The 25,954-nt window shown below is 39.7% G+C and overlaps 1 protein-coding gene across 1 annotated transcript in view; it reads right to left on the reverse strand.

Moving 5' to 3' along the window:
• mettl15 (methyltransferase like 15) overlaps positions 1-25,954 on the reverse strand; it is a 307,480-nt gene that overhangs the window by 108,949 nt on the left and 172,577 nt on the right. Inside the window, exon 3 of the mRNA XM_034191877.1 lies at positions 3,004-3,140. Coding sequence (XP_034047768.1) covers positions 3,004-3,140 — 137 coding nt within the window. The remainder of the gene's footprint in view (positions 1-3,003; positions 3,141-25,954) is intronic.

A 25,954-nucleotide genomic window follows, 5' to 3' on the forward strand; every position in this document is an offset into this window, starting at 1 on the left:
GAAAGAATTGTGTTTATAAAGTTTTTGAAGAGCATGGACAAACTTTACACATAGCGGAATAGCCAGATAACTGAAAACTGATAACTGACCATACTTTGTTACATTCAAGGGGTGGGGGGTTATTTTCAAGATATAGGATTAATTTTGATGCCAAAATGCTGGTATTAATAATGTGAATCATTTCCCAAGTGGATGTATTGAATTGACTTGTGATTTTACCACATCCTGCTACTAAGATGAAAATTTCAGACCCCTCCATGATTTCTAAGTGGGTGAACTTGCAAAATCACAAGATGTTCAAATACTTATTTTCCTCACTGTATTATGTTTGTCAGTGTCGTCTGCTGAAAATCAGCCCCACACCATGATGTTTCCACCTTCAAATTTAATTGATGGTGTGGTGTTTTTGGGGTGATGTGCAGTGCCATTCACAGTGTGTATTATGGCATTCAAAGAGTTCAGTTTTGGTCTCATCTGACCAGACTATATTCTCCCAGTATTTCACAGGCTTGTCTAAACAATGTGCAGCAAACTGCAAACGAGCTTCAACATACTTTTTCTTCAGCAATGGAGCCTTGTATGGTGAGCGTGCATACAGACCATAATGGTTGAGTCCAATACTGACTGTTTTCTTTGAAACAGTTGTTCAGTTGCTCTCCACAAGTGGTCCTTGGTTCTAGGACAACTCTTCTGACAATTGTTCAGTTGCTCTCCACAAGTGGTCCTTGGTTCTAGGACATCTCTTCTGACAATTGTTTTCTCTCCTCTGTCAGAAATCCTATGAGGAGCACCTGGTCGTGGCCAGTTTATTGTGAAATGATGTGCCTTTCACTTCTGGATTATGGCCCCACAGTGCTCACTGGAACATTCATAAGTTTAGAAATCCTTCTGCAACCAATGCCATCAGTATATTTTGCAAAAATAAGATTGCAAAGATCTTGAGAGGTCTCTGCTTTTACCCATCATGAAATGTTTCTCATCTGACACTTTTTTATAGGCCTTCAACTGGGACTGAACCAGGTAACTTGCACTGATAAAGGCCAGGACTGCTTTCTAATTACTGATAGACTTCAGCTGGTGTCTTGGCTTTCTACGCCTTTTTACACCTCCCTTTCTTCATGTGTTCAATACTTTTTTCTTGTGTCATTATCCATAGTTTAATTTCTTTACTTATTTGTTTTAGTTACTTTGTATGTGTGTATTACTTGGGTTGTTACTGACATCTGGTGAAAATGCCATGTGAATAGCCCCTTTAGAAATATATTTACTGAGAAAAATAGTGACAGATATTTTATCTGCTTTATCTGTATTTGCTTATGGGATGATGCTAATGTAGACTTCTCGTAAAAACCAAATTACAACACTGTGGAAATCTTTGACCACACAAAAAATTCATCAGCAATCGATCAGAGAACTGACAAAGAATCTGATGATCATTAGATTTGATAATGATATTGACATTTATATTATCTCATCAATTCCTCTTCCTATTTAGCAGAGAGCATATTGGTGTTGACAAATACGACTGGTGGAGGCATGCACTCAGAATACATTTGTTGCGTTATTAAGTGATTTCCTTCCCACTGTAGCCAAGTGCTTGCTCACAGGGGGTCGTTTTGACCGTTGGGGTTTTACATAATTATTGTATGGCCTTGCCTTACAATATAAAGCGCTTTGGGGCAACTGTTTGTTGTGATTTGGCGCTATATAAAAAAAATTGATTGATTGATTGATTGAACCTCTGAAAAATTTGAACAAATGGTAATCTGCAGGTTTTCAACATTTTTTATGGGCAGCGCTACAGGGGAGCTGCAAGTGCAAGGAAGTCATAGCAACAGCATCACGGAGAGGAATGAAATGAAACAAAAGGAAAGCTCGACATGCCGCATGTATCACGTTAAACCCACTGGTGAATATCATTCAAATAACCCAGAGGTATTCAAAAACATAACTGAAGTGTGAAAAGGTCTGCTTTCTACTGCAAACTCCACAGTCATGGTCAAATTCACACATAACATTCAACAGTTTGTACCGATATACTTTCTGCAAAACCTTTGAGAACAAAGGAGAGAGAAAATTCTCCAACTCTGTTGTGTGTAGGCTGCCGGGGTCTTTTACTCAGTCTCCCGGTAATATTGGTTAATTGCTAGATTTCTTTCGCTTCTCTCAACATGCATCATGAGTAGGCATGGAAGAGTTTACAGCAAGGTTATATTGCTGCTGACAGAATACAGCATTCTGATTCTCTATCTCTTTAATTGTCATCCCTTTCTCAGAGGCACAGTGCTCTGGCAGATTCCCTTGAGTGAGGTTTCCCCAGAATCTACGTAAAAGGATTCCTTCCCACGCTATGGTCTCAGGAACAACTCATTTTCATCCACCCTCGCTTGATCTCACACACACACACACACACACACACACACACACACACACACACACACACACACACACACACACACACACACACACTCTCACCCTTGCAATGTGTCTCCCTTTCCTTTTTCTTTTTTGTTCTTTTTTTTTTTTACATTCTCAACATTTTAACTTCTCTGGGCTTCTTTCTACTCTCCCCCGACCTTGTATCTTATAGATCCTCCGTGGGAGGCAGCATCTCCCTCACACTGCAGGCGTGGGCTCTTACACTGACAAATGACATTCTGAGCCCACCAGCTTTGCGTGGGGAGGGGGGGTGGGGTGGGGCTTTAAATTAAAAGGAGCTGATTGGATGGTGAAACTCAGGGGCTGTATCTTGGCGAGCAGTGTTTGATCAAGCTAAGGCAAGAAGTGAGGAATAGAAGGAGAACTGCAATACTATACACCTACATAAGGTTTTAATAAATAATGACTACAAACTAAACATTACTTACAATAGGCTAAGGTGTCAACTGTGACAATAAAGCATTACTTATGATATATTACATATAAAAAACATCAAAGAAGGCTATATATCTTACAGCATAAGCTTTAAGTTGTATTTCACTCACTTTTAAATAAATCACTTACAAGTATTCCTTGGCCAACTCCTGGGCTAAAGAAACCGCTGTTGGATCACGGTCCAAGGCCAGAATTGTGACTTCAGGAACCATTTTCAATATTGCTTTGGTATGACCACCACCTCCAAATGTCATATCCAGGACCACCTGCAAGCAAAAGAGCAGATAAGCAATTTATTCTTCTGAAAGCAAGATTCCATACATTATATTGCTACTGATCCATTTACAGAAGTACAACCCTTGGCAAAAATTATGGAATCACCGGCCTCGGAGGATGTTCATTCAGTTGTTTAATTTTGTAGAAAAAAAGCAGATCACAGACATGACACAAAACTAAAGTCATTTCAAATGGCAACTTTCTGGCTTTAAGAAACACTATAAGAAATCAAGAAAAAAAAGATTGTGGCAGTCAGTAACGGTTACTTTTTTAGACCAAGCAGAGGAAAAAAATATGGAATCACTCAATTCTGAGGAAAGAATTATGGAATCACCCTGTAAATTTTCATCCCCCAAATTAACACCTGCATCAAATCAGATCTGCTCATTGACATTGACCCTATGCCATGACATTGACCCTATGTGTCTTTTTGCAAGGATGTTTTTGCAGTTTTTGCTCTATGGCAAGATGCATTATCATCTTGAAAAATGATTTCATCATCCCCAAACATCCTTTCAATTGTCCAAAATATCAACATAAACTTGTGCATTTATTGATGATGTAATGACAGCCATCTCCCCAGTGCCTTTACCTGACATGCAGCCCCATATCATCAATGACTGTGGAAATTTACATGTTCTCTTCAGGCAGTCATCTTTATAAATCTCATTGGAAAGGCACCAAACAAAAGTTCCAGCATCATCACCTTGCCCAATGCAGATTCGAGATTCATCACTGAATATGACTTTCATCCAGTCATCCACAGTCCACAATTGCTTTTCCTTAGCCCATTGTAACCTTGTTTTTTTCTGTTTAGGTGTTAATGATGCCTTTCGTTTAGCTTTTCTGTATGTAAATCCATTTCCTTTAGGCGGTTTCTTACAGTTCGGTCACAGACGTTGACTCCAGTTTCCTCCCATTCGTTTCCTCATTTGTTTTGTTGTACATTTTTCGATTTTTGAGACATATTGCTTTAAGTTTTCTGTCTTGACGCTTTGATGTCTTCCTTGGTCTACCAGTATGTTTGCCTTTAACAACCTTCCCATGTTGTTGTATTTGGTCCAGAGTTTAGACACAGCTGACTGTGAACAACCAACATCTTTTGCAACATTGCGTGATGATTTACTCTCTTTTAAGAGTTTGATAATCCTCTCCTTTGTTTCAATTGACATCTCTCGTGTTGGAGCCATGATTCATGTCAGTCCACTTGGTGCAACAGCTCTCCAAGGTGTGTTCACTCCTTTTTAGATGCAGACTAACAAGCAGATCTGATATGATGCAGGTGTTAGTTTTGGGGATGAAAATTACAGGGTGATTCCATAATTTTTTCCTCAGAATTGAGTGATTCCATATTTTTTTCCTCTGCTTGGTCTAAAAAAGTAACCATTACTGACTGCCACAATCTTTTTTTCTTGATTTCTTATAGTGTTTCTTAAAGCCAGAAAGTTGCCATTTGAAATGACTTTAGTTTTGTGTCATGTCTGTGATCTGCTTTTTTTCTACAAAATTAAACAACTGAATGAACATCCTCCGAGGCCGGTGATTCCATAATTTTTGCCAGGGGTTGTAATTATGACATGACATGAATGGCGAGGGAATGCCAGCTGCAACATTTTGACCATGTAGTGCATTTCTCTGGGCATGATCCAGCAGGTAGGTACCTCAGTGCTGAGGACCCCAATAGTTGGAGTAAGCCAAAGGGACGCCCACATTTCTACTGGTTGCAGCAGACAGATGGTTACTTTCGAGAGGTGGGGACAGACTGGTTGTCTGCTTGGGTAGTTGCCACACAGGACACCAGGTAGTTCCATAGTGTGGTGGGCGCAGCACACATGCAGCAGACATACAGAACCAGCAGATGCTCTCAAGTCTGACTTTATGAGCCAAACTTGGGTTAAAAAATGCAGGTTAACATTCGTTAAAAATTTTGCATGAACACTGTCCCTGCTTGAATCCTGTTTTGTAATTCGATTTACATTTTCCATCACATGCACAGTGTTGTCAAGAACTGCCTATGACTTTCTTCATTCACGTATTTGAGTTTTCTATGCTGTATGAAAATCTGCAGTACCATTCAAAAGTTCGGTCATACTTTTCGTGTCCAAACCTTTGACTGGTAGTGTACATCAAAATATATGCCATTCTAAGCTGACCTTTGGGATGAGCACAGCCATTATATTTGCAGGCAAGAGACTCAATACAAAATGAATGAGAAATGTGATTTGCACAACTGAACAGTGGACTAAATTAGAAAAAAAATTACCATGGGAAAATATCAACTTTGACAGTGTCTTGTTAAAAAAAAAAAGGACAATATTAAAAGTACAGCATGGTTCGTCATTCTGATGTCAAGCTTTTAACCGCCAAGATAAAGCAAAGAATATTCTGCATGGTGCAGCAATAGTTCTGGTGTGACTAAATATTCACGTTAATCAATGCAGTGCAAGAATGGGGCTTTATGCTCACTGACAAGAACATAACTTTTTTGTTAATATGCTGCAAAACATTTCTTTTATTATTTATTTAATCTTATTTCTCAACGTCCTAAGACAATGTAAATTAACATTAAGTGCTACATTGTCTCTGAGGCCCACGGATGCTGGTGCTTATCCCCAGATCCATAGCATGAAGTAGATGAGAGTCTATGTCAAGTTCAATGGGCTTTCATCCAGCTGGACAAGATGCTAGCCCATCACAGGTTACTTCCCCAGCCAAGGCTGGTATCCATTTACAGCTGAGTGGCCTGGGACAATGCAGATGAATTGTCTTGTCCAACGATACAAACAGGGAGGTTGACTCGGAATCAAACCCAGCTATACTTACTGGAAGTCCAACTCCTATCCCACTGAGCTACCCACTGTGCTGCACAGAAAAGGATATTTTTGGAAAGCAAAAGTTCATCGGACAACTGACACAAGAATAACAAGACAATTTTTTTTAATTATTCCTGAAGACAGAAGCAGAACCTTTGATTAATGAACTCTACAAACACTCAACAACTTTTTTTTTTTTTTTTTTGTCCTTATCGGAGCAAGGAAAAATGTGAGTAAATTCAGATGATAATACAGTGAATGGCAGATATTGCTGTATATGACTAACAGCTGAGTCAAGCTTTTAAATTCTGTGAGAACACCAAGCCTCAAATGACAGATAAAAACCAGAAGTGGACATCCATTAGTAAGGTTTAAATTTTTAACTTGCAAATTTATGATGCTTGATGCAAAAATTGAGGGCAAGAAGGCCTACCCATTCTGTGAATAGAAACAAAGAGGAGAACGTCTTCTGAGAGAACTTCAGATTGAATTGAACTTCACACAACGTCTGGCTGGCAGTGACCTGAAAACTATTGTGTTGTTTTTGCCAGTTCTGGATATTATTTCTAACAGTCAAACCTGTTATTTTGACAGTCATGATTCAGTCATCAAAATTAAATAGGCATGATGCCCAAATGCTTTGAATGTAGCTGTCATTAAAAAGCTACTCAGTGAGAACATGAGATGGGCACTTTATGGAAGAAAAGTGATTCGGGACAACTTGGAAAGTACTGCAGATGTGGGGAGCAAGACAGCTAGGAAGATACTGTGCGAGACATTTGGACAGAGGAAGGAAGATGAGGAGACTTCGTGGTGGACTGAAGAATTACAGGAAAGTATAAGGAGACAGATGTTGGCGAAAAAGAATTGGGAAAGTCGGAGAGATGATGAAAGCTGACAGGAGTAAAAGGACATGCGGCATAAGGTGAAGAAATGTGAGCTGTACGTGAAGGTGAACACAACAGAAGGAGAAAACAACTTGTACCAATTGGCCAGACAAAGGGCTGGAAAGGGTGATAAAGGATGGAGATGGTAAAGTGCTGCCAAGTGAGGAGGGTGTGTTGAGAAAATAAAAAGGACAGAAGGCAGGATGATGTGGAGGGAGTAAATCAGTAAAGGCAAGGGAAGACTAAGGATGAAATGAGGCCAGCTATGAAGAGGATGAAGAGTGATCCAGAAAATAGCCATGGAAATGTTTCAGAGAGGTGACAGTGGAGTTGTTTACCACATTGTTTTATAAAATCTTGGAAAGTGAGAGGATGCCTAAGGAGAAGTGTGCTGGTTCCTATTTTTAAGAACAAGAATGATGTGCAGAGCTGCAGTAACTACAGAGGCATAAAGCTGATCAGTTCCAGCATTTAAGTTTTGGGAAAGAGTAGTAGAAGCTAGGCTTAGAAAACAGGTGAAGATCTGTGAGCAGTAATATGGTTTCACACAGAGAAAGAGCACAACAGATGCAACACTTGCTCTCAGAGTGCTGATGGAGAAGTATCGAGAAGGCCAGGAGGTGCATTGTGCATTTGTGGATTTAGAAAACGCTTATGCCAGAGTGCCGAGAGAAGAGTTGTGGTACTGTATGAGGAAGTCCGGAATGGCAGACAAGCATGTGACGGTGGTGCAGGATATGTACAAGGACAGTGTGACAGCAGACAGATGAGCAATCAGAATGGCAAATGCATTTAAGGTAGAGGTGGGTTCACACCGAGGATCAGCTCTGAGGCCTTTGTCGTTTGCGTTGGTGATGGACAGGATGACGAATGACATCGGACAGGAGTCTCCATGGACTATGATGTTTGCAGATGACATTGTGATGTATTGTGACAGTAGAGAACAAATTGAGACTAGCCTAGAGAGGTGAAGATATGCTCTGGAGAGAAGGAGAATGTAGATCAGCTAGAGCAACACAGTACATTTATGAATGAGAGGGAGCAGGGTGGAATAGTGTGGTTACAAGGAGTAGAGGTTGCGAAGGTAGATGAGTTTAAATATTTGTGGTCAGTTATCAAATGTACAGACTGTGGGGTGCTGGCAAAAAGACAGGTGGCAGAGCTGGAGGTGGCAGAGCTGAAGATGCTGTAATTACTTTTTGGGAGTGATGAGGATGGACAGGATTAGAAATTAATGTCAGAGGGATGGACATTTCTTTAGCACTTTTCCATCGAGCAGATGCTCAAAGCACTTTACAACGATGCCTTACATTTACTTTCCCAGCCAAGGCTGACTCCCATTTTTTCAGATGGGTGGACTAAGTGTCTTGTCCAAGGCAACAGACAGGCAGCATGAGTAGGATTCAATCCCAGGTTTACATATTGTCAGGACAGCTCCTTATCCACTGACATACCTGCTCTACATTTGCTGTTTAGTTTGGAGACAAGGTCAGCAGGTGAAATTGAGATGGTTTGGACATGTACAGAGGATGGACCCAGGGTATATGGGGAGAAGGATGTTGAGGATGGAACCACCAGATAGGAGGAGAAGAAGGAGGCCAAAGGGAACGTTCATGGGTGTGCTGAGGGAGCACATGCAGGAGATTAAGGTGAAAGTGGAAGATGCAGAGGACAAAGTCAGCCAAAGGAAGAAGCAGGAGATGAAAATGGCAGCTTGAAAATGGAAAATTTTGGTTGAAATTTGAGGTTAAAATTAAAGCCTCTTGGTTTATGGTTCATTTCATAATGCAAACAATTAAAGAAGGACACTATAGACCATTAGTCCTCAAATTACATCATTGGAAGTGGAATCATTACAAGGCGTGTAACCACAGGAAAAAATGTTAACTGCCACAAAACATGAAACAACAGATATTGTGTGTAAACAAACACTGTCTCATGTTGGTGAGGATATGACTCTGGTTAGCCAAATGTATTCCAACAGAAAAGTAATACATTAATTTTTTTCTGACAAGCAAGAAAAACAAGACAAACCCTTTAAAAAGATTCAAATTAAAGTGAAGTGTCCATTAAAATAAAAATAGCATTAAACCTTATAACTTGAGTAAAAAAATAAATAAAATAAAAACTAGCAATTTGCACAAACTGTAACTTTCACATTCTATGTTGGACACGTCAGTGATGTATTGACATTGGAATGGATGCTATTTGTATTTATTATCTTGTTTTGAATTTTTATATTTAAGAAATTGCAAACATACAGATACAGTGTAACTGTTACACAGGACTTTTTTTTTTTTTTTTATCCTAAATCAAATGTAAAGATATTAGTGGTGGTTCCGAAGCAACGGTAACTCTGGAGTATTATGTTCTCACAAACTGAGTGACAGTGCAAAGAGACTCATGAAGGAAGCCACCAAGAAACCCATGACAGCTATGAAGTCATTACAGACTGGAGATATTGTGCACAGTGTAGATTTTGCCTGTTACACCACTAGTCACTGCTTCAAAATGGAATGAAACAAAGAAGGATGTTCCTCCAAGACAACAGCTCCAAGTCTAGCCTGGAGTCTCCCATCTGCCTTCTGGCAAAGTAAGTAGGGCATTTCATATACTTTTAAGAAACACCCTTCTCTGAGCTATTCTTCCATGAAGGTGTACAACTGGTGATGCAACAAACAAAAGCAGTCTGCTGAATCACAGCCACAAAAGCCCTTTTCTTCTTCATTTTTGTTAAGAGTGTCTTGGTGGCTTCCCTCAGTCGTCTCCTTCTTACATGGCTCACTTTTTGAGAACTGCCAATTTCACATAGATTTATCATCCAGTACCAAACTGATTTTTGACTGATGTAAATTCAGTCCAAGACGTATTCATTGATTTTGAAAACGTTCATGTATCCATCACCTGTCTAATGAAAACGGGGCGTAAACTGATGATTTTGTTGTGTTATACTAAAGCGGGCATACACTTAATTAGGCTATGATATTGTGTTTAATTTCCCATTTTGTGGGCAAGGTTTTTAATGTTGAGTTTCAAGAGCATAATACGAAATGTCAATATGCAAGACTGTCACAAAACATAAATTAAAATGTGTAAAAGCTCAAGTTCACTCAGGCATTTTTCCCAAAACTGTACCTGTTAACTCAGTTGTATGAATCTCCTTTTGGGCACTGATACAAACACAGCTGCATGATTGATAAAATAACAGTCTGAGGGTATTTGAATAACTGATGGATTATACTTGCCTTAGTACACAGACGGCAAACAGAAAAGGAAGAGATACAAAATGACACAAAAGGAAATGTCAGCTGTTCTCCACAAAAACATTAAACATGTCGATCGATAGTGACGTTGAAGGTGGAGTGCATGCGTGCATGTGTGAGGGAAGAAGTGATCAATGGCGGTTCCCTCTCCTTTCCAGCGCACAGCAGCAGATGGGGAGGGGGTGTGGGCTTGTGGGATGAGTCACACGCATAATGAACTTGCCTGTTGTGCTTATTCAATGCAAAAATGGAAAACAAAAACAGAAAGACAAAGAGCAAAGCAGGCTGGCTTTTACCGAAACACTCAACGTAAGTAAGAGACGAGCCAGTCCTCTGCTGAAGTGTAGTGTGTTTTGTGAGTTTCAGAAAACAGTGGCAAAAAAAGAGGAAAAGCACAAGTAAGAATGATTTAAAAAATTAGCACAACTGATTATCACTAGGTTTGAACATTAAATTACAACAATAATCATGCACTTAACTAATAACCTATTAAATAGCATGTCTGCCTTTTTGCTTCATACTTTTACATTGCATAAATTCCAAAATATGAAGAACTTTTATTCCTTTAGTTTGGTAGACATACAGTGAACCTGCTCCTTTTCCTTACTGATGCCTATTCATCCCCTTTCCTCTGTGTCAGAAAAATAAATAAATAAAGAATAAAAATTGCAGGTTTAAAAGGTCACTTCAAAACAGAGTGAAAAATCTAGTTCCTTTACTCCAAGGAAATATAAGCTTCCCCAAAAGCCGTGGATGTTGTTTTGAAATATTTTTATTTTCAATCCTGCTATTTCTGACATCAGTTGGACAAAACAACAACCCTGTGAAAGATTTGGTGATAATGGGTTTGGCATTTTCCGTGATGGCTGACACCAAAGCTGCAGTGAGTCATTCACATTGATATTTCATAGAGAGGGGTGCCAGCGAGCCTTGAACCGAGAGCAGGCATTCCCACGCAAAGCAAGATTACAGCTGCAAGTCAGAATCCTCCACTAGACCAGAACCCTTCTCGCTAAATGCAAAGAAAATACCCAAATACTAATAGTTTGCGTAGTCTGTATTTTGTTGTCTTCTCAAGGTGTGTAATATCTGCCTTTCCCAGCAGAGGGAATAGGAGAATTAGGAGTGGTCCAAGTGGTGCAGTCCAGCACTGAAGCTGCAAAGTACTACAATGCAGGACACTTCAGCAGTCATCGCACAGTGCTTTCAATGACTATTTCTTCCAATAAGAGCAAAGTAAATGCATCACATCTAACTTACATCCAAACAAAATACAGGCAATGACACCTATGTAGACATATTCTGCAAACTTCAAGTATGTAAAGAAGTAGCATAGTCCATTAATTGGAATTTTGCACACACAATACAGCTCATGCAGCAGCAAATGTCTTATTGTCATGGTCCTATGGGGGGAAGGGGGTTTCTCATCTTTACTCATCGTATGGAGGAATTCATTAAGAAAAGGGGAACGGGAACATGAGAGAAGGCAGAGTACTCACCTAAATCCTACTTGTGACTCCCCAGCCCAGGTCGGTTACAGTGAGAGATCTAAAATGTCACTGAGGGGAGTTTTTACAGATCTTGTTACACTAACACACAGACCATTAGGGAGACAGATACACAGATATGGGATCGATTTTCTTGTCGCGTCCGTTGCCATGGCAAGAGTGCAGGTAACCGGTGTGCATTTCTTTCTCTGTCACACAAAGTTCATTGCAAGATACAACTATACACAAATTTGTCAGGTCTGCGGAATGAGTGCATTGCATGAATCTCCCAAAGTGCAGGTTGTGGTTCCGATCATGGGTTCATCGGCTCCCCAGCAATGACGAAACATCCCGCCACTGGTCATGTCTGCTAGAATCTGAAATCTCATATTTGAATCTATCACTATGTTCAGACGTGTTCCTAGCATGTCTTGAATAAAATGACACTTCTTAACATCAGTACCACCTGTCCAACTAATAGAGCATATTCTAATTCTCTACAGCTTGCCTCCATATGTTGATTTCAAATTTAAAATGAAGATTTTAACTTCTCCTCTTCATACGTTTTAAAATTCATGTGATAGGTTTGTACACTGGCATCTAAAGGTGTCATGTGATACACCTTTCCCAGCAAGAAGAAGAAGGAAGTCGTATATATGCACTCCGAGGCCCATCTGGCTGGTGCTTATCCCCAGATGCCGTCACAGGAAGGGAACAGTCTACAACTCCCGCTACAAGGGACACCAGTCAAACGCAGTTTTCTTGCCCATATTTACTAATGAAAGCCTGGGATGATGAATATGAAATGTCTTGCCCAAGGACACTGACAGGTACGCTGAAGCACACACCAGGAATTTAAACTGGACCACCTCTATATTGGTCATCCAACTCCTATTGCACAGAGCAACCTGCACCACAGCAAGTCAAGTCTGGGAACATACACTTAGTGGACAACCACCCAGATAGACAACTCAGCAAACATACATAAATTTTGGACAAAGCTAATATACTGCAGTAGTTGTCTTAAAATGATTGATTTATTTGGCATTATAAACATAAAACTGTGCATAATACTGGCACATGAATTAAAATTCCAGAACACAAGAAAGTGAAACAATTTATTTATATTGTGTTCAATAAAGCACATTCATAATAGCCAAAATTACATTATGAAATAGCGCAACATGATTTTAAAAAAATAAATAAGTCAGGTCTCCAGTAACAGATCCGTTTCTGTGCCTGCTGCTTTAAACTGAAAGGAGCTGGTGCTTGTCATCCCATCCTTCCCTTCAGAGAGCAGACATCCTCAAGCAACCACAAACTATGTTGGTAGTTGTAGGCAGCATGGTCAAATAGCCGTATCGTGGTACATTTGATGCATCTGACAATAAACGAGCATATCGTAATACCTGAAGTAAAGCACTCAAACTGGGCCTTCTTTACGTTTTTAATCCTTTTGAATGACAAATGTCATGCTTGAAATATATTACAGTGTAATAATGTCACACATACACTGATGCTTGGCATACTACATAAGGTTTCTTCAGTTCTACAGTAAATCAAAAAGCCTAATTTGCCTAAAGTGTTTAAATGCAAGAAATAGCTTCACCTTCCATCACTAGTCTATATATTCCAGTCAAGAAGACTGAAAAACTGTTTGAGTTATTGACGGTGTTTCACACAAACTCTATCTGATGCATTTCATTTGGACTGTGGTCACTGTATTCAGAGAGTTCACCTTATTTGGGGAAATGGGAGAAAACATTCAAACTCTCCTGTGGCCATGGTCCGCTTGCAAGGTGGAACTATACCTTGTTCCAAGTGTACAATGGATCAGTTTAACTGTGGTGAGAATCAAAACTAAGCCAGTGGGCCAAATGTGAATTCCACAGGTCAGGTCAGGGAGCATGTAATTGTGTTGACCACACCATGAAACTGATTTGGGGTATGGATAGCAACCACCCAGACAGACAAAGGTCCATCCCCAGTTCTCAAAAGAAAGTGAATTCCACACATTATATAACTTGTTTTCCTCTGAAAAGATAGAGCTGAATGAGTTGTGAGCTGATGTGGAGTAAAAATGTGTCTCAGTAAGGGTGTTTTGTTTTGTCTTTTAGAGACAACCACAACTCTGCACAGCTTGCAAAAACCACAAAAAATATAAAGTTATGTTTAAAGTGTTCAGTGAACTACTTGCAGAGCAGCACTTTAACTGGACTGTAGTGCAGAGTCATGTCGAAAACAAAACCAGCATAAGAAAAACTGCGGGACTAAACCAGTTGAGGCTAGCAATAGCTCTGATATTAAAGACATCATTTTGTAGGATCCTAAAGCTATACCACAGAAAATAATGTTTTAGTCCTCTTTTAATTATTACCATGTGAACACTGTCTTAAGGGAAAAGTGTGTGTCTGTCTTTTACATTATTCATGATTAGCTATGACTTGACAGCTGCTTAAATGTGCTTTCCCAACATGCACCAGAATGGAGAGATTTACAAATCCTGAACCGATGGTCGACTTTGAATAGTTTTGCCAGTCTAATAAATATACTGTCCACTATTATATATGTAATGGTGCATCACAAAGAGTGCATTCAAGGTCTCATAGAGATAACACGAGAATTTCTATATTCACAGTCATACAAATCGTGGGACTTTAAAGATTTTACCCGAGGTCATCAAATATGGCCATCGGGTATTACAAAGACGCTGCGCCCATCTGTCAGTCTGTCTCTGCTCAGCATAAGTCCAGTCCTATTACTGCCAGAGTCTTCAAATTCACAGGGAACATTCTTGGGACACAGATCTTGGTCAAGTTCAAAGGTGACTAACCTTGACCTATTTTAAGGGGTTAAAAAGTCACTTGCTGTTACTTCAAACTCCTTTTTGTTTGTGTGTAAATATAATCTCTGTCACATATTATGTAAAACCTAGCAAGAAGTAAACACTTCTAAAACTGAAAATGTTTTTGTAACCTGACACCACCTCTGGAGTGATTTACAAGACCTTTTGTGGATGTCAGCGTGGACGCTAACTCCACTAACTCAAGCTAACTTCTGCACTTGTCAAAAGCTCATGTATGCGCTCATGCACATCCTCCTGCAGATGCCATTAAAATAAAGTAATGTTGATGACTGAGTGATAGAGGGGCTTCATCGAACATGCACAAATTGTATATACTACAATAGGATCATAATAACAACTGTAAATAACAATAAATGTGTGTGTGTGTGTGTGTATATATATATATATATATATATATATATATATATATATATATATATATATATATATACACACACACACACACACACACACACACACACACACACACATACAGTGAGGAAAATAAGTATTTGAGCACCCTGCGATTTTGCAAGTTCTCCCACTTAGAAATGATGAAGGGGTCTGACATTTTCATCTTAGGTGCATGTCCACTGTGAGAGACATAATCTTAAAAAAAATAAATAAATCCAGAAATCACAATATATGATTTTTTTAATAATTTATTTGTATGTTACTGCTGCAAATAAGTATTTGAACACCTGTGAAAATCAGTGTTAATATTTGGTACAGTAGCCTTTTTTGCCATTACAGAGGTCAAACATTTCCTGTAGATTTTCACCAGGTTTGCACACACTGCAGCAGAGATTTTGGTCCACTCCTCCATACAGATCTTCTCCAAATCTTTCAGGTTTGGAGTTTCAGCTCCCTCCAAAGATTTTCTATTGAGTTCAGGTCTGGAGACTGGCCAGGCCACTCCAGGACCTTGAAATGCTTCTTACGGAGCCCCCCCCTTAGTTGCCCTGGCTGTGTGTTTGGGGTCATTGTCATGCTGGAAGACCCAGCCATGACCCATCTTCAATGCTCTTAATGAGGGAAGGAGGTTGTTTGATAAATCTCGCAATACATGACCCCATCCATCCTCCCTTCAATACGGTGCAGTCTCCCTGTCCCCTTTGTAGAAGAGCACCCCCAGAGTATGATGTTTCCACCCCTATGCTTCACGGTTGGGATGGTTTTCTTGGGGTTGTTCTCGTCCTCTAAACATGGTAAGTGGAGTTGATTCCAAAAAGCTCTATTCTGGTCTCATCTGACCACATGACCTTCTCCCACGCCTCCTCTGGATCATCCAGATGGTCACTGGTGAACTTCAAACAGGCCTGGACATGTGCTGGCTTGAACAGGAGGACCTTGCTGCCCTGCAGGATTTTAAACCATGACAGCATTATGTGTTACTAATGTAATCTTTGTGACTGTGGTCCCAGCTCTCTTCAGGTCATTGCCCAGGTCCTCCTGTATAGTTCTGAGCTTTCTCAGAATCATCCTTACCCCACAAAGTGAGATCTTGCATGGAATCCCAGACCGAGGGAGATTGACAGTCATCTTGTGTTTCTTCCACTTTCTAATAAATAATCATAACAGTTGTTGTTTTCTACCAAGCTGCTTGCCTGTTGTCCTGTAGTCCATCCCAGCCTTGTGCAGGTCTACAGTTTTGTCCCTGGTGTCCTTAGACAGCTCTTTGGTCTTGGCTATGGTGGACAGGTTGGAGTGTGATTGATTGAGTGTGTGAACAGGTGTCATTTTTACAGGTAACAAGTTCAAACAGGTGCAATTAATACAGGTAAAGAGTGAAGAATAAGAGGGCTTCTTAAAGAAAAATTAACAGGTCTGTGTGAGCCAGAATTCTTGCTGGTTGGTAGGTGTTCAAATACTTATTTGCAGCAGTAACATACAAATAAACTATTAAAAAAAAAAATCATACATTGTGATTTCCGGATTTTTTTTTTTTTAGATTATGTCTCTCAGTGGACATGCACCTAAAATGAAAATTTCAGACCCCTCCATGATTTCTAACTGGGAGAACTTGCAAAATCGCAGGGTGTTCAAATACTTATTTTCCTCACTGTATATAAATATATATATATATATACATATATATATATATATATACACACACATACACTTTGTCACTTTGTACTGGGATACCAATTAAACAGCTGCAAATTATAAAGAAGACAATGCTCATATGGTTGAACCGTATATAAGTGTCAAGAGTAGATCAAAGCAGATCACCAAATATGACTCCTTTAAGGCAATGTGTTAGATAAGAGAAGCAAATTAACTTAAAAAGAAAATTAAAAGCAGTGAAAGCTTCTAACAATAACTCTGCCAAGAGAATGATGCGATCAGCAATAGCTGAGCCTGAGATGTGCAGCCTTTTGTCTATTAAACATACTAAACATGCAGCCTTCATTATGCAGCAGCCTGTGTGTCTGATTTGACTTAGAGAATGAGAAAAAGAGTAATACACGTGCACACAATGTTGACAAAATATATAAATGTATATTGCCAGAGGGCTCCTGTCAAATGCCTTTCTGCATTTTAACATAATCTCTCTTTTGTCAATGGAATGCTGCAGAGTTACACCAAACACGTTCATTCCTCTTCTATTCATTGCTGTTTACAATCTTCTGCCAGTACTTTAAGTAATAGCATTTAAAGAGGTATTTCAGCAAGTTAAGTTGAGACATGTCTGCACATGTTAATGTGGAGTGTCACTGGCCTCCAAAACACCCATCAAGAGAAGTTTGTAGTTCACTTCCAAAAAACAAGTGAGAGTGAATGAGTACTATCCCAGGGACATGTTTAAACATACAACACTCATGATATTCACAAGGAAGGTCAGACCTTTTTGGTGCCTGCCTCTACGGGATTAGCTTAAATCCTGAAAAAGAAAAAAAAATCTTTTGTAGTACTTCTTGTTGAAGTGTCTTCTATTTCAAGTGTCTGAGGCATCTGGGGATGGGGGATATCACTGTGGAGGAGGAAATAAGGCCCAGGTGTTTCAAATCTGTTGGAGCTCACAGAAGTATCACGAAACCAGGATGTCATTCTGGAAACACAAACTCCCATTTCTCACAACATACCAATAGTATGACTGCCAACTGTAAAGCTATAATGTGCAAAGAGAAAAACTGTCACCCATTTTGTTGGTGTGTGTGTGTGTGTGTGGGGGGGGGGGGGGGAATTAAGCCCAAATGGATCATAGATTCCATCACAATGGATTGCAGCTGATCTGTGATCTGTACAGATCGCTCTCTATGGTTCTCCACAAAAATGAACTGCAGATTAATTGCAAAGTTTAAATAATTGTGTGAAATGTGTGTGAATGTTACGTCTGCATAGTTTAGTTTGTTTGTCTATGGTGAGCACACTGTGGAGTGTCCAGGCAGGCATGCTGGCGTGGGTACGGCCCGACTTGCAACGGTGTTCCCCAGACAAGTAGAGAAAAAGATTTTTTCTGTGGAGTGAGTGCTCTGCTTCCTACTGACAGATTTCCAAAAGTAGTGTTTCTGTTGCACAGAAGTGACTCGGCCACAGTCACATGAAGTGTGAGCACAAACAACACAGGAACATCAACCAAACACCAGCCAGAGAACTGTTAAAAATTTGCGTTATTACTACTACTTGGACAATTCATTCATTTTCTATACTTACTTATTTCAGTTAAGGGTCAGGAGGTAGCTGGAGCCTATCCCAGCGGACAATGGCCAGGGGACAGGGTATACTCTGGGCAGGCCGTCAGCGCATCACAGTACTTTTCAAAATTTGGGTTTAAAAACAGGTCTGTTTTTTTGCCTTATTGATGAACAGCAATCGTGGTTAGCAGACAAAAGCTGCAAAATATTTCGTCTTCTGTCTCCATTGAAATCTTACCATGTCTGCAGTATTACTGAATGATAAATACCTCACTGCATAAATTATTTGGGTGGGACGGGCTTTATATGGGGAGGTGGAGCTAAGTAATTTTCAGAAAACCTCAGTATTTTGCCACATTGGAATGCGCATCCATGCATTCTGCACCTTTTACCTCCTGTAAATATTCACTAGAAATGACCTCAGGTTATATTAAACTTGTGTGAAACAAGCCTCTGTGTAAAATGATTTTTGCCCCATTTATCAAACATGGAGGTGTGTGATGCATTTGGAAAACACGGTGTGCCTTGCTGGCACATTTGTGCACACAAAATAATGAAAGGGTGCAGATAAAAACAAAGAAACACATCTATGTATGCGTGACATTTGGTCTTGTCATGTGTAGTATGACTGATTGATAAAAACCCTTATTAGATCATTTATTCAGGTGGGGCAAGCTTTATAAATCCTCAGTATTTTGTGGTATCTGAAAAACGCAGGCAGTGGCGCAGTCTACATTCTGTAAAACAATCCACAGAAATTACCTCAGACTATAGTAATATTGTGCAAACACAAGCAGGTGTGAAAAAGGAGTTTTTCCCCTGTTTGTGCCTGGCATAGAGGCATGCAAAAAGATATTTTAAAAAGTGTGCATTTTTTGTCTCAACTACGTTGTTGCACGCAAAATAGTCCACGGCATTCTATGCTGATTTAAAACACACACACACACACCTGTTTTTGCATTTATGATGCTTGAATCACAGCTCTTCAGAAGGACTGCTTTCCACATTTCCACTGTTTGTATCTTTTTTCTTTTATGCACTGCTTCTCCTCAAATTCAAGGTAAGCAAGACCTCTGTGCCTCCAATATAATTAAACTTACAATTAAACTACATTGTTCCATCATGAAGTTGACAATGAAATAGGTCTAAGCATGTGTGACTACGCCAATGACCCATCAAAACTGTGTCCACCACATGATCTGTGCCCAAATCCAACCAACACACAAGAACATGTTTGTCAGCCAAGGGATTTTTCTTTTTCTTTTTTTTAACCGGTGAAAACATGTTGATAAATTGGCCAATACAATGAGATGATGACATGGGGGCATGTTGTCAACATGTCCTGCAGACAAACCAATTGTCCCCAAAGATGAGGGGCTTCTAGCACACGATTTGTGTCACAAAGTATGTCCTAATTACCATCATATTGCCAATCAATATGACCACCCTATTTTTGGGCAGTTTTCTCCATTCTTCTTTGCAGCACCTCTCAAGCTCCATCAGGTTGGATGGGAAGCATCAGTGCACAGCCATTTTCCTATCTCTCCAGAGATGTTCAATCGGATTCAGGTCTCGTCTCTGGCTGGGCCACTCAAGGACATTCAGAGTTGTCCTGAAGCCACTCCTTTGATATCTTGGCTTTGTGCTTAGGGTCAGTGTTCCGCTGAAAGATGAACCGTCGCACCAGTCTGAAGTCAGTCTGGGTGCTCTGGAGCAGATTTTCATCCAGGATGTCTGTGTACATTGCTGCATTCATCTTTCCCTCAATCCTGACTTTTCTCCCAGTTTCTGCCACTGAAAAACATCCCCACAGCATGATGCCACCACCACCATGCTTCATGATAGGGATGGGGCCTGGTTTCCTCCAAACATGACACCTGGCATTAACACCAAACATGACACAAGAGAATTTTGTTTCTCATGATCTGAGAGTCCTTTAGGTGCTTTTTGTTAAACTCCAGGTGGGCTGCCATGTGCCTTTTACGAAGGAGTGGCTTCCGTCTGGCCACTCTACCATACAGGCCTGACTAGTGGATTGCTGCAGAGATGGTTGTCCTTCTGCAAGGTTCTCCTCTCTCCACAGAGGAATGCTGGAGCTCTGACAGAGTAACCATCAGGTTCTTGGTCACCTCCCTTACTATGGTCCTTCTCTTTAGATGGGCAACCAGCTCTAGAAGAGACCTGGTGGATCCGATCGTGTTCCATTTACAGATGATGGAGGCCACTGTGCTCATTGGGATCTTCAAAGCAGCAGAAATGTTTTTGTACCCTTCCCCAGATTTGTGCCTGGAGACAATTCTGTCTCAGAGGTCTACAGATGATTCCTTTGACTTCATTCTTGGTTTGTTCTCTGACTTGCACTGTAAGCTATGGGACCTTATATGTAGACAGGTGTGTGCATTTCCAATTTATGTCCAATCAACTGAATTTACCTCAAATAGACTCCAATTAAGCTGTAGAAACATCTCAAGGATGTTTCTACAACTCGCCTAAACTGTCTTTGTATTAACTGGATATTCACACTCACTGGACAAAAGCAAAAGTCACAATGATTTTGTATGGTTTTCCATGTAATATACACCGTATATACTAGATTTTGTACAACGGATTTTCGCTCACATCGGACAAAACATCCCGTTCAACCTCAATGCATTTTCATTAAAAACCCCTTGCATGGACAGTGCAGTCTGGACGTGCCCAGTAACAGAGGCATGAAACGAAATTAAGTCCTGACAATCATTCGAGGAAAGTGGGTACTGCATTTCCGTGATTAAAAGACCAGCCGTTTATTTTATCAAACCATGCTCAGACCCGGTGTTGAAACGAGGCAAGGCATAATTATAGCCTGGTGATTATTAACAAAATGCTGCTTTCTGCCTGCACTGTAATATGGTGTTAAGTTTCACACATATCCCTGGGTGTGGTGAACCAAACCACTTTAGATCAGAGCTCTCTGCATGGCTGCGAACCAGCGCACCTGCTAAATCTGAGATAGTAAAGGACTGGGATTTGTCACTTTTATGTTTTCACTCTTTCCTTTCCCGTCTTATTATAATAGTTTTTGTAGATCGCATGCTGATTACATTTTGATCATGGATCAAATACATTTGGCAGAAAAGTCTGCAAATACGTTGTATGACCAACTTCACAACATGGAGTCAGAAAAAGATGTTCAAATGACCCGCAATTCATGGAGGGCAGTTGTACACCTTACCGTTGGTTTGGAGGTTGATGATTGTACAAAGAAGCTCATTCAGGGACAAATTAATTGAGAAAATCCCAAAGTTCCAGCAGCAAATTACAAAAAGATGTAATGGAGAACTCTGAAAGATTAACGCACATGTTATCATTGCAGTGGAATTACAGAGTTGGAGAAGCATAAATCAGGTTTTAGGATTTTAAGGTACCACTCTGCAACAGACTTAGAAAAAAAGAGTGACTCGTCCAAATGTAATCTTTATAATGCACATAATTTAAGGCAAGCGTTCATTTTTTTCAGACAAAGTTTTGACCCGGTAATTAAATGAAGCAGGTACCGATTCAGGATTCCTCATAGATTTCAACTATGTATGTAACTAATCTGTTACATACATATAACGGACACAATGCACCAAATCACAACTTTTGTTGTTTTTTGGCATGTTATATAAGTTGATTAAATTAATTATAATAGTTTTTAATTGCAAGGAACAAAATTCGCTGGTCCACGTGAACCCATTATATGCGAGTTTTACTGTAACTAAAAAGGTAACCACAAAACAACCAAAGACAAACCAAGGAAACAAAGGTAGAAAACTAAGATGGAACTCAAAAGTGTAACCAATAATTAGGATGGGTTAAATGCAGAGGACAAATTTTGTTATATGTATGTATACACAACGATAAAGACCCTTCTCCTACACTGCTTCTTGTAATGTTTTAGCATTCACAGCAGCAAGAAAAACTGTTCCATGACAAACTGACACCAAGAAAATAAATGCAGTATGCAGGGCAGACATTGCACATTTTTTTGAAAATTTTGCTTGTATCAAGCACAAAATAAAAAGTAAATGTTAAGTGTCTCATGGGACTTAATGTGTAGGTTTTTTTTTTTTTTTTCTTTTCAAATGTAAGGTATAATTGGGAAATTTTGGGGTAGTTCTCTGATGTATGACAGAGACACTAAAATGAGTTGTATCAGGCCTAGGCTTAGCTTGCTTTCCTGGGAAATTTGTGAAATGAAGGAATACTTGTTTGGAAAAGTTACAAGTACTGATTTAGTACTGTTATGTCTACAGTCTTGGTTATGTTTGTATTGGGGGAGGGGGGGGGTCCTCAAAACATCTTTTTGGTGTAACACACAGCAGGAGACAAAACGTTTTCAGGACACTGGCAGTTCTGTCACACTATATTCTCAGAACATATACAATATTGCAAATTTCAAGATCTGTTTACAGTGTTGTGAAATAAGCAAGTTCATGTTGCATGTTTTATGTTACTTATTGCATTACATTGTGTACATATAGAAACACACATACAGCTTAATACTTAATAATGAAGTATAATGATAAAGGATGTCATTATATTTCTAAGCACTCAAATTACATTTAAGGTTTGAATGGATTTTTTAACTAAAACATTATTTAGAGCACAGATATGGTCCATGATCCATGATATAAACTTGGCAACTTAGTTGCGGAGAGAAAAAAAAAAAAACTATAGTTTTTTCAAGGAAATGCATGCAGCAATAAGAGAAGCTCCTCCGAATATCATCTTATTTTCCATGCTGTTTCTTTTTCCCCTTTAAGCATGCTATATTCTTGTCTCTTCACTAGCACAAAGAAAATCTAGCATAAGTCATCAGTCATATTACACATTATTATATGATAAGTGATTCTGCCAACTTCGGATTGGCCCATTCGCCACTTTCTGAGCTGTACCACATGCCGAGTTGACCGCTGGTGGAGCCGAGTACACCTTGCGTGCAGAGTAGTGCTAGCTAATCGAGTGACACCTTCTATCGATAATGACCAATCAGATAATGCGATACAATGCCTACTTTGGCTGTCAGTGTGTTGACAAGATGGCAGAAGACAGGTTTGCATCTGTTAGCGACGCTGACTTAAAACGAATTTTACACGAAAAAGATGCGAAGAACACCCGCAGCAATACACAGTCAGCAGCCAACCTGTTTCGCAAGTACGTCACTGAAAAGGGACATGCGCCCAACTTTGAAACTTATGACAGACGGATGCTTGACGGAGTGCTCGGTCAATTTTACGCGGAAGCTAGACAGGCGAATGGCGAACTGTATAAGAAAACAAGCCTGATGATTCTTCATCACGGACTTAACAGGCATCTTCAGTCGATCGATGGGATGTCAGTTGGTGCAGTATGACAGTAATAATAAAGAACTGAATCTTGAGAATGATTTTTCAGTTTTAGTATGTTTGAAAAACTCCCAGTTTTCTTGTTTACCATATAATAAAGCAGTTACAGACTTTTGATTTCGGTGTACCCGTGATTATGCAGACCTGGTCAGGATGGGGTTCACCTCAGAACCCCATCCTGACCAGGTCCGCATAATCACGGATACACCTCATCAAAAGTCTATAATTGTATATATTCTAACTTCAAGTATGCAGTACTGATCTGCCAATAAACATCTTAAAACTGTGAAAAATACATCCACATTTATGAAGACAAACTATCCAACACTGCCACATCAATATAGATGGTTGATTAAAGACAATAATCAAACTGAACAACCTAGCTTTAGCTCAGCTAGCTAACTGAGCAGGGGAGGGTCCACTAGTCCTAACCTCATTATTTGATGGTGTATATTACAACCTGATTTTAAAGTTCACAAATAAATGTAATACTTTCAAATAGCTAACAAACCAGATCCAGTTTTGATCAATTTACAAAAATAAAACATATGATTCTGTTGACACACACTAAAAATCACCTTAAATTGTACTGCTGTCTATAAATCTGTTGAATTGAAAATCAACAAATAATGGTAATTGACCACAATTATTTTTTTTAATTGCCACAGTTTTGTAACTTGACTTAATCTACTTCAGTGCAACATACAGCCTACTACAAATGTAAAAACAACTTCAACATGTTCTCCTTAAAACTAGGACTAGTGGACCCTAGGACTAGTGGGAAGTTCCCACTGAGCACATTGTTGGGGTCATGAATTTGCTCTTCCAAAGGTGACCACAGTGTGACTCATGCACCAGAATTAAGCTTTGATGGTCACAGATGAAGCACACCCAGAAGAAGAAAAAGTTACAGCTCCTCGACTGGCCCCTTGAGGCTGCTCCAAAGCAAGCAAGTTCCCATTCAAGTCCATGCTGAAATGTCCAACTTTAGAGCAGACGTAAATGTGTTTACAGCCTGGTACAAAAACAGTATTGGTCTCTGTTGCTAGTTTTTTCTCCTCCATGAAAACTGTACTGTGCCTGACTATTTAGACATCCGGAATGTGGATTGAATTTTTACTTGGCGGGGATTCGGGCACATTCAGCCTCTAGTGTGACAGGGGTTTAACATTAATTTAGCCTGTCAACTTTGGACAATTTGCCCGATGTTGATCTCACTGTGATTTGACTGCCTGTTTGCCTGGATCACCTCTGAGTCTCATCTCTCAGTGACACCGTTTCCACCCAGACCAACTAAACTATGTAACCAGACCTTTGCCTGCATCTCTACCAAGATTAAAGACTGTTTTACTGAACTTATTGTGCACTGTTCCTTGTGAAGGGGTCTCTAGTCATGCTTCTTTCATTACAGTATCTCCAGTAGTGACAGAGAAACCTTACAAAATGGGTTTAACATTAGCTATGTTCTATAGTTCAGAGGTCATGGCACTAACAAAAAGACAGGAGACAGAGGTGAAGGTAGGAGAGTTAAAGATGCTTTGATTCTCCATGGGAATAATGAGGATTAACAAGATTTGGAATGACCATATCAAAAGGACAGTACAGGTAGGGTGATCTGGAGATAATGTGAGGGAGGCAAGACTGAGGCTGTTTATAGAGTATATCAGGACTAAGATTGTGAGGATGGAGCCACCAGTTAGGACAAGAAGAGAGAGGCCAAAGAGGAGGTTTATGGATGTGGTGAGGGAGGACATGCATGTGTTTGATGTGACAGAGGACGATGCAGAGGACAGGGTGAGATGGAAACGATCTGAAACACAAAGACAATCATCATCTGAAGAGTAAAGAAAACCTACTCTCAAGAAACTGTAAGTGAATATTCTAAACATAGCAAATAATGTGATTAAACACGGAGGTTAAACATTGTGGGGATCTGATTTGGGAGGAAAGAGTGACAATGGTGAAAGACGTGATTGGACAATAGGGGAAGAAAGGAAAGGGAGGGACTTCTACTGTGTGCATGAGTCATCACTCTCACCCCCCCAGACAATTGTTTTTTCTTGCAGGTTGGAGATTTACTGGGTGACATTTTCACTGCAGAAACAATTCATTTAGCATGAAACATAATGCTGACTTCAATAAGTATATTATGATTCAAATGTAAGACTACATTTCCAGATAGTTCAGGCTATAGGAAATATGTTAGAAAGAAGTATGTGGCATATTTCTATGTAGTCAACAAACAGATTCTTCTGTGTGATAAGCAAGAAACGATAAATCCAGAATACCTGCGCAAACTACAGACCTGCTTTTGTAGAGTTGCTCATAATAATCAAATTAATCTAACATGTTACCTCAGGGTGGACAGTGAGAGCAAGAGGGTAGCAGCATGTGAAATCCTTATTGCTTTTGTAAATCCAGTGGAATCAAGACTATCCTGATGATATTTTTGGTTGCGCTTGTATATATTCAAAGGAACTCAATGTCATCTTCATTTTAATT

The sequence above is a fragment of the Thalassophryne amazonica genome, chromosome 2 (assembly GCF_902500255.1).
Source record: "Thalassophryne amazonica chromosome 2, fThaAma1.1, whole genome shotgun sequence".
Taxonomy (NCBI): domain Eukaryota; kingdom Metazoa; phylum Chordata; class Actinopteri; order Batrachoidiformes; family Batrachoididae; genus Thalassophryne; species Thalassophryne amazonica.